Raw genomic sequence first — 16,120 nt, forward strand, 5'->3', positions numbered from 1 at the left:
ATGGACATTATGTACCAAGTGCCTGATTGGGATTCACTAAGTTATTGACATATAGTTGCAGCGATGTACACACCCATGACTGAAAACTAAAAAGCTACTACCGCCTAGACGAAGCAGAGGATGGTACAGAGGTATTTATGGCAAGAGGTCTAGTTAAGACATTGAGAAAGGTAACCAGACACTGAGCTCTGAGCTGGCCTGTCAGCACAGAGGCCCAGCATGTTTAAGTAAGCCAGGTACGGTGACAGATACTGTCTGTACATGTGTGCCATTTACAGACACAACTATATTATTATATGTGATTGAAAGAAGGCAAATTTAGAGATTTAAACATTTGGTTTAAATACCCCAACTCTGAGGTAAGGTGAATGTGTGCATCACTTGTATTATTTCTGTAAGTTAGAGTTACTGCTGTTCACTGGCATGAACACCCTCATGTTCCATAACCTACCCTAGTCCACCTTAAACTTGAAAGAATGAAAACTTGAAAGAAATGCTTGTCTTGGTGTTGGTTAACCAGCAGGAGCTTACCTTAAACAGAGTGACAGTGATCTCAATGTTCTCTGGTACAGGCCACACCACCACCCCTCTGTATGGATTTTTGATGCCAGGCTGCCAGCTGTGGGACTGCAGGAGAGAAAGAAAAGATAACAAAGATATATACTTGCAAGCAAGAAACTTTTTTGTTTTATTATTTCATTATTTTCTTCAGAATGCCACTTATCAAACACAAACCTTGGAGGATTTCCGCCGACTCCTGCGTGTCCAAACCACTACCAGTTTGTCTGGTTGCCTGCGAGGAAGGAGAGAAAAGACAGATGAGTTAAGATGAGCTAAAGGGTAACTATTTATCAATTCATCTATCTCTGTGTCTCCATTAACCATTAACCTACACATCAACATCTTAAGACCATCAGTCTGACTCATCAGAGCTTGTATCTTAATGCGTGAACACTGATAAGCCACACAACATATACACACACCTGCAGTCACTCATGATATGAATAAATAATGAGACTCAGCTAAACCCTGGCTTTGTCTCAGTGGACTGCAGCACACGCAACAGGACACACACATGCAGAAACATACACACAAATACACATACAAACACTGGAGTTAGTGTGACAGGAAAAACTGAAGGAGGCTGAGAGTTACGACAGCCGAACCCAATCCAGGTCAGAGTCACACTGCGCTAAACAACTGCCAGGAGATACAGTGTAACCCCACAGTCAAAAATGAATTAAATGAACAGCAGTAAAAGGTGAGAAAAGTGGACAGGTAAAACCCTCAAGTCCAAAATACAAGTGAAATACTCCATGTTACAGAAAATGAGTTAGATATATATCCTGTGTAGATACATACAGTATATGTATAAATGTTTTTTCAAAATGTTTTTCTATTTTGTACTTTCTTGACTGTCAATACCTATTTTTTTACTTCTCCATTCTTATTTATCTCTGTTTTGTTGTATACACCAATATATTAGGGCAAATTCCTCATATTGTGAAAGTTACTTTGCAATAAGCCTGACTCTGCTTCTCATTAGTGAAATACAGTGAAAAAAATGACATAGGCTCCTTAAATTTTTTAAAACACAGGGCACTGTTTTTCCCAGTGTATTGCCTCAAAGTGCATTCAGTGCAACAATGCAATACATCATGATGATGAAACAAGTAACTCTTGAGTGAATATTGAGATGCACAGAGGGCCAATGTTCTTACAGAGCATGAGCCGACTGTCACGCACACACTTTAAAACTCAATAAATTATTTTTATATTATAAATAGAAACCTGATTGGAGCAGCTAAATAAATTACAACTGACTTGCTACTTTGCCTTGATGTGAAAAGAACACCATGATAAATTAGGGACAGTCAAAAGTTCTCCATTACACACACATGCCGAGTGTGAGAAATGAACGAACATAAAACCAAAGCAGTTAGCTTTCTTGCAAGTTGGCAGGTCTGGATGTGTTGCCTGTGATTCCTGATGCATGCGTAAATCATAAAAGTGGGTGTGGTGGGATGGATACAGTAGTTCTGCAGCTAAAATGTTTAGTTTTATATCAAAAGTACTGCTTAATTGTGTTCATGTCTAACAGTAATATTTAGATTTTAGTAGAGATGCCCTGGATTAGTATCTTCCTGATACTGACCTTATTAACTGGATCAGTAATCAGACATGAAATGACCAATCCACATTAAATAGTTTTCTTTGTCAGTGTTGTCAGAAAAATTCTGTTTCCACTTTTGTTTCATTCATTCAGTTTGGACCACCATCACAGTTTTAGTGCAACTGCAACGCCTGGACTTAAGTCACCATACATAAAATTTATCTGAAAGAGAGCGCCTGTATTGGATCAGTACCAAATCAATACCCCAAGATGAGATATTAAAATAAGTGTCTGGAAAGAAAAGTTGGATTAGTACATCCCAATATTTTAGACCAAACCTGAATCAAAAATTGTCAGAACCCAACCCAACCCTGTCTTATCTTGATAAAGTGTCTTCATAAAAATACATATACATGCCAAATCCTGGGATATAGGTCAAGCCATGCTTTGGCTTCTGGTCAAAGATAACAGAGTGGTGCAGTTAGCAGATGCCAATCAACATGACTGTCTGTCAATAGTAGAGTCCAGGTTTAAATCCCTGTATTGGCAACTATCCATCCCATGCTCTGAAGCTCTCCAGCCCCAGCTACTAAACTAATGCTCTGGAACTGAGCCTAACTTCTGACCTCACAATGGTAAAAAGAAAGGGAGCAAACTTCTCTACAGAAATCAATAAAATCACTTTCTTCTGTTCTGTCAGGTTCTGTTAAAACCTGATCAATATACCGGCCAGAATTATGTTAGCTTATCAGATATATATCGGTATCCACATTGGACTTTACGCAACAACAAATTGCAGATGGCAAGGCATCACGACAACTCACCAAAATATAAAGAAAACCTGATTAGATGGAAGTCAACATGTGTGGGGCAATATTTCTGTATCAGTGGGTTTGTGATATAGCTGTCTGTGGTTTGTGTGCACATAGTCCAGTGTCAAGCATGGCAAGCATTACACTGGGTTTGTGTGTGCATGGGCCCTTATGTCAAAGACTCCAGAAGAACAGCAGCAAAGCAGCCATTCTAGGAAAAGAATGACTGACTGTATGGCAGCAGGGGGGAGAAGACACAAAAGAGGGAAGAAAGAAAAAAAAAATCAGAGGGACAGGGAGGGAAGGAAAGAGGGGCAGTGAGAGAGAAAAGAGAGGAGAGGAGAGACAGAATGACAAGCCACAAATTCAGCCTTGAGGAGAGGCCTCACATAGAGAAGCTATTGTCCAACAAAACAGGCCATATCAGAGAGCATGCAGACACACACAACATACAGTCAGTATTGACAGTGCTATGAGAAAAATTTAAACCATTCGCCTGCAGGCTAACTGACTTCTTCGCACTTTCTGGTGTTGTTCTCTTTCATGTTCAGCTTAAAATTCAGGGTTGCATGCTCCTGTGTTTAGCAGCACTCAATGAGCCACCGCAGAGAAATGCAAGAAAATAATGTGATAAAGATGGCCACAGACAGCACTGATGAAAGACATTTTAAATGTCCGCTCAGGGCATGTGCGTCAGCAGCACTCTCTCATACAAAAAGCTATGTAAACATGATGTTTACACTGAATTTGAGGTTTAGTTTAGGTGAGGGTTGGCTATTAGGATGTGAGGAACAGAGGTAATGGAGGTTTATTAAACATGTGGCAATGCACATGTTTCTTTGTAATAATCTGGTAGTACCTTTTTTTGCACTGTTGATGAAAAGGCTTTAACTGTTTCCCATCATTTTATTGGACAGATTTTACCAGATGTAAAACAAACAAAAGTCTTTTTGTATTTCAGTATTTACTTCCACTATCGCATCTAATAAATACCCCAATTAGTATGTATGATACTGTCTGTACAAAAAAACGTATGCAATACTCAGCAGCTGGGTGAGCGAAAACAATGGGAAAAAAAAGAATGACATAACAAGCCTGCATAAGTGTGGATGTGTTTGAAAAGAGGTAATACAAAGGTAATACAACTGACCCAAAAACAGTCTAAAGATAAAAATATAAAAATGATCAACACTTTTTTTGGAAGGAGAAAGACAGATGGAGATGAACAAAGAATCTGTAACAGTGCGAATGTGTGTGGGCTGGAGAGACAGGGCCCATAAGAACTGAAGTGGGTCAGCAAGCTCAGCAGGAGCTGAGATGAGCCTGCTGAGATTGACACAAATGACAAGTAAACCATCCTACATTTACATTTTAGACATTTAGCTGCAGCACTTCTCCAGAGAAACCTGCAATTAGTGAGCATGTTGGTACTCAATGTTTCCCTCAAAGACACTGCTGCATCACAGCAAGTAAGAAACTGTGAAAGCCATTTTCCACCATTCGGTACCGGCTCGACTTGACTCTACTCACTTGTCACTTTTATTGTTATTACTTTTTTAAGTACTTTTTTGGTATCACCTTGGAGGTTCCATCTGAGCTGAGTTGATACTGAAAGGTACCGTGTAAAAAATTGGTCGGAGAGAATGGTCACGAGTGCGACAAAGGATGACCTGCACACCCAAATAGCCAAAGCTCCTGTCACTAGCTACCGCAATGTACAGTGGGGCAAAAAAGTATTTAGTCAGCCACCAATTGTGCAAGTTCTCCCACTTAATATGAAAGATGAGAGGCCTGTAATTTTCATCATAGGTACACTTCAACTATGAGAGACAGAATGGGGGGAAAGAATCCAGGAAATCACATTGTAGGATTTTTAATGAATTAATTGGTAAATTCCTAGGTAAAATAAGTATTAGGTCACCTACAAACAAGCAAGATTTCTGGCTCTCACAGACCTGTAACTTCTTCTTTAAGAGGCTCCTCTGTCCTCCACTCGTTACCTGTATTAATGGCACTTGTTTGAACTTGTTATCAGTATAAAAAACACCTGTCCACAACCTCGAACAGTCACACTCCACTATGGCCAAGACCAAAGAGCTGTCAAAGGACACCAGAAACAAAATTGTAGACCTGCACCAGGCTGGGAAGACTGAATCTGCAATAGGTAAGCAGCTTGGTATGAAGAAATCAACTGTGGGAGCAATTATTAGAAAATGGAAGACATACAAGACCACTGATAATCTCCCTCGATCTGGGGCTCCACGCAAGATCTCCCCCTGTGGGGTCAAAATGATCACAAGAACGGTGAGCAAAAATCCCAGAACCACATGGGGGGACCTATATTTAAGGGCTGGCTCAGGCCTTAGACCAGACCCTAGTTATGCTGCTATAGGCTTAGACTGCCGGGGGACTCCTATGGTGCACTGGGCTCCTCTATTCTCTATCCTCCTCTTCCTCTCCATCGTTATGTCTCATGTCAGTCAAATGTCTGCCTCTAACTTGCTATCTTCCCCAGAACGTTTCTGTGCTTTCTCATCTCTCAGGTTCCTGTTGATCCTGTGGATCCTGGTCCTGGCCCTGCTGATGTGGTTCTCTGGTTCCTGTGGGTCCTGGTCCTGGTCCCGCTGATGTGGTTCTCTGGTTCCTGTGGATCCTGGTCCTGGTTCTGCTGATGTGGTTCCCTGGTTCCTATGGATCCTGGTCCTGGTCCCGCTGATGTGGTTCCCTGGTTCCTATGGATCCTGGTCCTGGTCCCGCTGATGTGGTTCCCTGGTTCCTATGGATCCTGGTCCTGGTCCCGCTGATGTGGTTCTCCATCAGCCAATGGATGTGCGTCTGTCCAAGGCTACAGCCTGTCCGTCCTTGGGAGCTGGATCTCTCCTTCACTGTGGTGCTCCCGGAGGTTTCTCTTTTCCCACTGGGTTTTTTGAGTTTTTCCTTCCCGAAGAAGGAGGGTCATAAAGGGCAGGTGATGCCTCGGACAGGTCCACCGGACTGATCCATTGGCCTCATCAACTGCTGGACTCTTTATAAGATTGTTTGTTCGCTTACACTTGTTTATTTCAGTGAACTTTGTAAAGCACTATGAGACACTCTGTTGTGATATTGGGCTATACAAATAAATTGAATTGAATTGAATTGAATAGTGAATGACCTGCAGAGAGCTGGGACAAAAGTAACAAAGGCTACCATCAGTAACACACTACGCCGCCAGGGACTCAAATCCTGCAGTGTCAGACGTGTCCCCCTGCTTAAGCCAGTACATGTCCAGGCCCGTCTGAAGTTTGCTAGAGAGCATTTGGGTGATCCAGAAGAGGATTGGGAGAATGTCATATGGTCAGATGAAACCAAAATAGAACTTTTTGGTAAAAACTCAACTTGTCGTGTTTGGAGGAGAAAGAATGCTGAGTTGCATCCAAAGAACACCATACCTACTGTGAAGCATGGGGGTGGAAACATCATGCTTTGGGGCTGTTTTTCTGCAAAGGGACCAGGATGACTGATCTGTGTAAAGGAAAGAATAAATGGGGCCATGTATCGTGAGATTTTGAGTGAAAACCTCCTTCCATCAGCAAGGGCATTGAAGATGAAACGTGGCTGGGTCTTTCAGCATGACAATGATCCCAAACACACCGCCCGGGCAACGAAGGAGTGGCTTCGTAAGAAGCATTTCAAGGTCCTGGAGTGGCCTAGCCAGTCTCCAGATCTCAACCCCATAGAAAATCTTTGGAGGGAGTTGAAAGTCCGTGTTGCCCAGCGACAGCCCCAAAACATCACTGCTCTAGAGGAGATCTGCATGGAGGAATGGGCCAAAATACCAGCAACAGTGTGTGAAAACCTTGTGAAGACTTACAGAAAACGTTTGACCTCTGTTATTGCCAACAAAGGGTGTATAACAAAGTATTGAACTTTTGTTATTGACCAAACACTTATTTTCCACCATAATTTGCAAATAAATTCTTTAAAAATCAGACAATGTGATTTTCTGGATTTTTGTTTCTCATTTTGTCTCTCATAGTTGAGGTATACCTATGATGAAAATTACAGGCCTCTCTCATCTTTTTAAGTGGGAGAACTTGCACAATTGGTGGCTGACTAAATACTTTTTTGCCCCACTGTATTTATTTACTGGACTCACATTGTTAAAAAATGGTCAGCTGCAAAACCATGCTGTAGTCAACTGATGAAGTGGTGACGTATCAAGAACATCCCTTCGATATCCTCTGTAAAAAAAGTAGCATTGTTCCTTTGTTGAAAAGGGCAGTATGTGAGCACACGTTGACACACTTGGAAGCATTAGGACAGCACTCACAGAGTGAAGTCCTAATGACAGTGCTTTAGGCTGCAGTTACACACAAAGGTCAAACGTAGCTGTGCATGTGTAGACTGCAGATGTGTACATGCAAATGTGATCTGAGAGATCAGATGGATGTCGGAGCAAACACTGGCTGCAATGGGTCTATACAGTTAACTATTCAGTGAGCTCAGGGGAAGAGATGGATGGTTTCACGAAAGGGAAATCATCCTGAGATCTATAAATCTTAGGACTATATATGCGCACTTTAAACATGAACATAAAAATAATGTTTGCTCATCAAAAAAATTGTGTGGCAGCCTAAATGTGTTTTCGGTAAGACACTCAAGGCTCTGTCCACATGCCTATCTGCCTGCATGGCTGGAAGTAAAGGGTGTGTCAGGTTGTTGCGGCTGCCCTATCTTTCCTGTAGGCAGGAGGAAGGAACCACTTCACATTTGATATGACAGCCACCAGACCAGCAGTGTACACACACACACACACACACACACCTCAGTTTTTAGTTCGGTAGCACAGCGATAAAAAACAGCTGAGTGATGTACAGTGATAAAGTATCATGTATTTTTAAAGCACAACAATTCCAAACCTCCAGAAATCCAGTAAGGGAAAGCTGCACACTTCATATTGATTTTAATTTTTATCCCTGAATCAGCTGAAGGGAAATGCCTACATGGCTGCAATACTTATAGTAATATTTCTTCTAACAGCTGCCCTACACACACATACACAAACTCAGATCTGTGTTCGTAGTGTGCAGAACTCCTGAGCACAAAATGGGCTTGTGACACATTAAGAAATTAAAATTATTACAATGCCTGTGGGTGGTAACACAAAGTATTAAAGCAGTATTTCTGCAACAGATAGGAAAAAGACTGCCATAGGTGTATTAAAAAGTAGGCTGTGGAGGGTTTTCCCTGCCTATTTAACTTAAAGTCAGGTTTTTTTTTCATTCTTGACCAGCATTTTAAAGTCCAAAATTGGTAAACGCCACCACTGACCTCACCAGTAAAGTGTATGCCCAGAAAGAGTGTAGCAGTGCCTAACTGTGGGAAAAGGTAGGAACAGAGACTCATCCTTAAGTGGCTTCCTCTGTAGTGGGTTATTGGAGACTGAGACAGCGTTCAGCCCAGTGCTGTGGCAGCAGCTTTCAAATCATGATGTTATGATGGTAGACACTCAGTGGTCAGTGATAATTGGTAATCGACGATCAGCAGTAAGTACTTACTTTCTGAAACAAATGAGCTACTATAGTTCAGGACTTTACAAGTGCATATAGCACAAATTCACGACAAGTTCATTCATTTCAACTCATTTATAAAGGAAATACTTCCCCAAACAAGACACAGGAGAATAACTCATGACTACATGTGCTGATTTAGCTGGGAGAACATTAAATGAGAAAAGTTGAGCTACAGGAGAATAAATATTTGAAAGCAATACAAAACGCAGAGAGCCTTACTGCATTATATGCGAAGAAATTTTTAACTGTCAACTGGTGCCTGAACTTGTTTACATGAATAAAGAAACTTCCACCATAAATTAAAGCCAAAAGGCACAAATTAGTGCATACATTTTCACAAGAATGCAGGAAACGGTGTTTGACGCTCAAAATTTCCTGGGGAAGGACCACCAACTTACTATGTGTGAAAACAGCCCTTGTGACTCTTGTTCTCAATCCTTTGCCATTATTGTCTCCGAAAAATCCAGAGAAAACAGCAGAATTAATATTATTAAAATATGCTGTTTAACTTTGTATTTAAATGCTAATCAAAGTCTTCACAACACTCTTTATGAACTCACTATTGTAAGAATTTATTCTCCATCTCACCATTCAACTTTCTAAGCTTAAGAGGTCTTTGTGTATGTCTGAGAGAGAGATATATGAGCTGTAAAGGTTGATCAGAAGTAGGACAGTCAGGGTGAGAGGAAAGAGGTAATGGTGTGTGTGTGTGTGTGTGTGTGTGTGTGTGTGTGCGTGCGTAAAAGAGTAAAAGCAGATACCATATCATCCCAACTACATGCTTATATTACTTGGGAGGAAGAGCTTTGACATCTGTCGACAGCCTTCCTATCAGACACTACAGAAGAGGAAAATGTAGATTTGTTTGTGCTGTAATACAGCAGTATTAAAGATAAAAGATCACAGACCACAGTGCTGCGACGCATACTAAAACAGACCACTCTGCTGCAGTACACACAGGCACACGGATATGTAATCTCTCAGGCTAGTACCACAGACTGCAATACATGAAAGGCTATTATCTTGCAGTATATAACGGGACTGAAGACTGCAGTGTGACACACGGCTGTCAAAATGTACACTGCTGGTTTATCAGAGGTTATATAAATAGACAATCAATACACTGTTTTGTGATTTTTCAATACATTGTCCATAAACTCCAATACTGCTTCCTCAGTACATAGTTCTGTATAATGCTGCATTATAGCCTGCTGCACCAATCACAATCACAACCACTACCAAATGCACTTTATTATTACCTAATCATGGACAACTGTGCAATAATCCATATAATGTTTCCATCCCATCCCACCCTGTTGTTGTTTCTTTATAATTATTGTATTACTGTGTATATAATGTTTCTTTTGTGTATATAAGGTTTTTCTGTATATATTATGTTTATTTAATTTTCTATTTCTTTAACTGTGTGCTTTGTCTGTCCCTTGAGCTGCAGTAACAGAAAACTTTCCCGACTGAGGGATCAATAAAAAGTTTTATCTTATCTTTTATCTTATCTCATTCTATCCCACAAATATTTATCTTGATATTGTCCTTATGCCATGAGGACGTAACAATCCAGACATATTTGTGTAGAAAAAAAACTGTTTTGGTTCTCTTTCTCTCTCACTTCACTGAAATAAGAAAATTGTGACTAAACATATATCCAACATACAAAACCTTTCAAATGTGCTGTTCTAAACAGCACATGTATTCTATCTCGCATACAGAAAATAGTGAGTTTTATGTTTCCATCAAAAGCACTGGCAAAATCTTGGATTAAACAGCAGGACATAACCCCTGCACAGACTGTAAACTCAGGTGTCCTGTTGGGGAATCTCTCTTTGGTAGAGATTTTTCTTGTATGGACAGAGGGTCTAGGATTGCTGTCAGGTAAACTTCACTTTGTTAAAAATCTTTTCTAGACTTGCTTGTGATATAGGGGTAAATATACAGTAAAATACACTTAAAAATATCTCCACATGTAGTAATGTTAATGCAAACTGAATAGAAGAAAAAGAGTGTCAGCTACAAAAATTTAAACTTCACCAGAAAAAAGTCACAATAAAAGAAATGACACTGAAAGCTACAAAGCTTTCAAAATACTGTTTACTCAGAAATGTAACAGCACTGTCATGAAAAGCTTTGCTAAAAGTGATTTTTTTTTTTTCTACCTGACCTACTTGGCAATTTCTGATTCAGCACAGACAGCATCAAGAGGTTGGCTGAGAGTGGGAAGAGAAAAATTACAGAAAGGGAAAAGAGGAAGAAAGAAACTGAAAGGGAGGACTGCTCTCACTTTGGTACGCTATCAGTCAGACTGTGGCCATTGCCATCAAGACAGATGTAGCAGTGCAAACAATCTGTGCGACTGTCACAACCCTGACTGGCTGATAAACTGAACACACACCACGTATGCATAAGCCAACACATACTGGGCATGATGTGAAAAGGCAAAGTATTAACTCTGATAACACAGTGCTCACAGGGTGTAACAAGTAACGTAAGAAGCATCTAATTTTATACATTTTCCACCAAGCAAAACTCTGACTTTGTTTCAGTTTCATTGTTCAGTGAGTTTGCATCTGTCTTATTTTTTGTCAGATTCTGACGGTAGTTCATATGCATCACACCGGCAAACATCTCATTTAACGTTTTATTTAGTAAAGCTGTATACTGTAGACTGTATACTGCGCAGAGAGGGATTAATTATGCTGTGGAAATGGTTTGAGCAGCTTCTGTAGGCATTTTTAATCTTTTTGTCTGCCATGAAAACATAATTTAAGCTGGTCATCGAAAACCAAAAAACACTGTCAATATGACCTTTGAGACACTAGGGTCTGCGTGTATTTGCAATATTTTAAAAAAATGCAGATAATTTTAGATGTGTGCGTGTGTGGTGTGTGTGTGTGTGTGTGTCACTGAGTTCTTCTTGTCTGCACTGACAGTCCCTTGCCATTCAGTTATAGAGCAGTCAGTCAGTCAGTTAGTCAAGTGTGTATGAGGCAGCCAGGAGGGGGTCACTGACAGAGTTAACACTGAAGTCAAGCTCAAGTGCCTCCAGTGAAAACTAAAGCAGCTCATTAATCAGCTTGTTTGATTGTACTGTATTTTTGTAACTGTCGTAACTCCAGCAAAAAGTGTAGCAGGGCTCCTTTATGTAACAGTAAAATATTGTCAAATGAGATTCGATTTCCAGGATTAAACAAAAAATATTCTGACTGTGCATGAAGTGTGTGGCCACGGGTGTGTATACGACATTATTCTGTTTACATTACATTACACTGACACTCTGACATCCCTTTATAAAGCTATATAAATATTTGAATTTTCTACACTTTACTACATTTTCCTGGATCCAAACATTTGGGGTGAGCAAGACTGGCACCGAGCATGACCTTTATTGATAAGTTTCTTCCCACTTCTGAACGAACTTGTGTCAATTATTATTTTCCAAAATTTGACCTTTATATTTCTTCTATATGCTTTAAGGACATATTTTTACTGCTGACTAATATTTTACACCAACCCCATTGCCCAGCTGGATTCAGCTGTGTCATATCACTCTTTTGATAAAGACTATTGTCAACATCAGTATAGTATTTGATGTGGCAAATGATCTACAACTACAAAAGCTACATAGTGGGTGTGAACTGGGACTGCACAATATTTTCACAGACATTTGCAGACTTCACTATTCCCAGTGAGGGCCTGAGGACATCAAGCGTGAAGACTCTTTTTGAAGCAGCTGCATTTTACATTCAGTAAGCAGCCTGGCTTGTTTCAAGTCAGCTACATGTTATTTTTGAGAAATTTAACAAGTTTGCTCAAAAGGATAGCTGAGATTTCAACTGCAGGGGTAAACCAACTGGGGGTCAAATGTGGCCAATTATAGATCTACCATGGCTGAGGAGAGACACTTGGTTAGAGCAAGCTACAAACAATGATGCAGTTAGCTTGAACAGATGAAAGTGAAGACTGGAAGCTGCACATGCTCAGAGGAAGGTAGGTCAGGTAAGAGTTATCTAAATTGTAGCCCTGAGGCAGCATATAGTAAGAGGAGAGGAGGAAACTGTCAAAAAAGAGACCTCTGGAGTGGTGATGACTGACAGTCAGGAGAAGAAAATGAAATGCTTCTTTGCTGACATGGCTGGTCTATGGGAGAAGGGTAAAACTCTACACAGACAGATTTTTGGAGCCGCTGGAAAATTTATTTATGAAAAAAAGCTTGTGCTGAGATTAGGAAGCTGACCAAATTCTGGAACGATATCCAAAAAAAAAAAAGAATGCGTAGTGTCTACAGTTTGTGACAAAAATAGCTGATAAATATATGGGTTAGAGGCTACAAGAGTAGTGTACACAACGGGAACGGTATGCATCTTTTCGTCTTGGTGCTTTAGTCTACTGGCTCATCTCCAATGCGCTTTCATTCTTCCCTTATCACTAGATTTCTGCAGTGGCGGGGGACTCATTAACTGTATGTCTGAAAAAGCCTCTGAGGCTCAGAGAGAGCAAACTCAAAGCAATGCATTTTCTATGCAAACTAATTGAATCTTTCCACTGTTTGACTCTCATGAGAAATGTAAATGTAATAAAAATCAGAAGGAACAGCGGAAAAAAGGGATTCAGAAAGCAATTTGATACAAGGCATCGAAATGAGTACAAACAGTAGTCAACATAAGCCTCACTTCCAAACAACAAGATAGCACAATGAAAGCCTCAGGGAGAGATCAGGCACAGTAGGAATCACTTGATAATGTGTTTGGGAGCATCTCCAAAATAAAGAAGGGAATGACAGGATGCTGTCCTTCAGTGGGGTAAAATGAGATAATACAGATCTCCTCGCCCTTAACAACTACTTTCCCTATGCCAGCTTGCTAATAGCTCCAGAGAGGGACTGACACAGTAGGAATCACAACTATCATGTGCTGAAGAGCACAAACAGCAGAGAAACAAGAAGCCCTGGTGAGGACAGCATCCTCCATTTCTTAAGGCAATGGTACATGAGCAGTCATGTGACCATACTAGCAGCATTTCATTACTTATTGAAGTTATTTTGGCTGACAGTAACAAAATATTTTTTACAGAAGAGGAGCTCTTCAGTTTTGAAAGCTGGCAAATGAAAGGGCTTTCTTCATTATGCTTACATTTCTTTCTCTGTTTCTGTTTTCTACACTTAACCACTGAGCCAGAAGCATCATCTGACCTGATGTTTGCTGCTTGTGGCCGGGAGCTTCCACAGAAGGACGTGTGATGTTGACCATTAGCCCACAGAAATGACAGTAATTGGGATAAAGAATGTGGTTGGTCTGCAGTGGGATCATATCACTGTCTTAAACTACTACTGTTATACATTACCACTGCCACAGAGTGATCAACCAAGAGCTCCTAACTTTTCCAAAAGCCCATTCCTTGTCTCATAGAAGGGGGGGGGACTTGTTTAACTACCAGAGAAGAAAACAAAATGTTTGGCCAGCAGCTGCAGCAGATTGTGCATTCTGTACATAAATCTGCAACAACTATATTTTTCAGAACAGGGTTTCCAAAATTTAACACTGGTACCCTTGTGGCTTGTGGTGTTTCTCATTTTGACATACATACAGTATGCATTTATCAGCCTGCAGATGCTGCTGCAGCGCTCTGCAGGCTGATAAATGATGAGCAGTCTCCAGGGCCATGTGTTTCTCTGCCTGACAGCAGCAGAGACAGACACACCAGAAGAGTTTATCACATTTAACACCTCATTGACTGCTTCACAACCCTACAATGTTTCAAGTCTCTTGGTGTGTGGGAGGTGTGTTTGTGTCGATAATTGCAGCACAGAGGAGCTACACTTGGGCAGATTCCTCTGCTAAGCAGTTAAAGTGACATTATCAGAAAGAGAAAACACAGAAATAACTGAGGGGAGGCAGAAAGACGAGAGTAACAAAGACAGGCAGGGAGAAGGAGAGGAAATAACAGGGACAGAGAGAAAGACATAGACAAAAATGGAAAGAGGACTATTAATGGTAGTGTTAAAACTGCCCCAGATGACAGCAGTGGGTTTGATGCGAGGAAACAATTACAATCATGAGAGGAGGAGATGAAAAGCTGCAATCTGTACTGAGAGGACAAAACAAGCTGCAGAGTTAAATCGACAGCAAATGCTATAATTAAGGAAGCGATAAGCCAGCACACCAATTAGAACAACTCAAGTACCAACTATGAAAACACTTGTTTGTGTTTGCCCCAGTTTTTGTATTTTACTGGCATCAGTTCAGTTCAAATTCCCAGAAACAAACAAACAGAAACAAGCAAGAAGTTCAAGGAAAATCAGTGACTGAAACCTTGATGTCAGACTACACTGAAATACTTTGAGAAACCAAAGAAGATGCAAGCAATTAACATTTTTAAACCAGTTTTCTCCAAAATCACATGGCCAATGATAACTCAAATTGTGTGGTTTCATCTAGACCAGAAACGAGTGCACCGTACTATAACCTGGCAGTGAGACCATCTCCTGGTGCCAAACTTAGACTCAGGAATGTGTCAAGGCCTTCGACTTTGAATAGATGGAGAGCCACGTCAGACAAGTTGGCAGGAAGATTTTTTCTCTGGCAGAGACATAATGAACACTTGCCATAATCCACACATGTTCAACAGAGGACTACATGTCACAGCCTGACGCGCGCGGGTCACGCCACTGAAATAGTGAGCCATTGCTCAACTGACAGCCTGATGCTTGCCGTGTGGTTTTCTCGATTCACATTAATTTACACACTTTTGGCATTTAGTAACGCCTTCATTCAGTGAAAACACAAGTAGAGACTCTGTTTTGCTCAAGTACACACTGATGGGATAATGCTGGTTAATGCACAACTTCTGGCAGTTGTGGAAATCAAACCTTTCGAGGTTTTAGCCTTCAAGATAATGCAGTTTGCTGATTTGTTCTAAGTGCCATCTTTATTTATGACAGTCACTCCTTATCACTGAATGAACAAAGAATATAAAAATAAAAACTTTAAATACTCAATAACTGCACAGCTCAGAAATCATCTCCTTTTCAGGAAGCTAAACATTTGTATTTGGAGTTCCAGCTAACAAAGCTATTTCCAGTGGAAAGTTCACACTGAAATTCTATCATCATGAATAAAGCAATTTGGGCTGATACTGTATGACAAATCTGTGCTGTGACGATCCACAGGTTAAAAGCTGAAAAATAAATCCTACCCCACAGGCATCCATAGAGGGACCACTGAACACCTCATAGGAGAAGTGCAAATCCGATTGAGTCTGTATTATGTTTGTCTGGTGAGAGCGAGTGTGTGTTCAGAGTTTCTAAATCCCAATGAAATGACTGCTCTGTGTGTGTGTGTGTGTGTGTGTGTGTGTGTGTGTGTGTGTGTGTGTGTGTGTGTGTGTGTGTGTGTGTGTGTGTGTGTGTGCGCCTCCAGGGTTTCTGCACACTCCTTGATTGATATAAAGACTTCGTCCTCAGAACTCTTGAACCGTCCATGTCTTGTCATGTGGCAGTGGGGGAGGCAGTCTTGATTAGCCACGCTTGCATGTAGCCAGATCGAATTACCATGTAATCAATAGCGTCTCTGTGTTGCTTCCAGTGTATAACTCTCATATCCTCGCCACGCGTGTCAACACGTCTGTCA

The 16,120-nt window shown here is 40.7% G+C and overlaps 1 protein-coding gene across 3 annotated transcripts in view; it reads right to left on the bottom strand.

The window, feature by feature from the left end:
* Nucleotides 1-16,120, bottom strand: part of ehbp1 (EH domain binding protein 1) — a 142,085-nt gene that overhangs the window by 120,831 nt on the left and 5,134 nt on the right. For all 3 annotated transcript variants that reach the window (XM_070841365.1, XM_070841364.1, XM_070841363.1), the window contains exons 3-4: nt 736-793; nt 532-627 (exon numbers count right to left, since the gene is read on the bottom strand). In XM_070841365.1, coding sequence (XP_070697466.1) covers nt 532-627; nt 736-793 — 154 coding nt within the window. The remainder of the gene's footprint in view (nt 1-531; nt 628-735; nt 794-16,120) is intronic.

Source organism: Pempheris klunzingeri, chromosome 12 (genome assembly GCF_042242105.1).
Source record: "Pempheris klunzingeri isolate RE-2024b chromosome 12, fPemKlu1.hap1, whole genome shotgun sequence".
NCBI classification, from domain to species: domain Eukaryota; kingdom Metazoa; phylum Chordata; class Actinopteri; order Acropomatiformes; family Pempheridae; genus Pempheris; species Pempheris klunzingeri.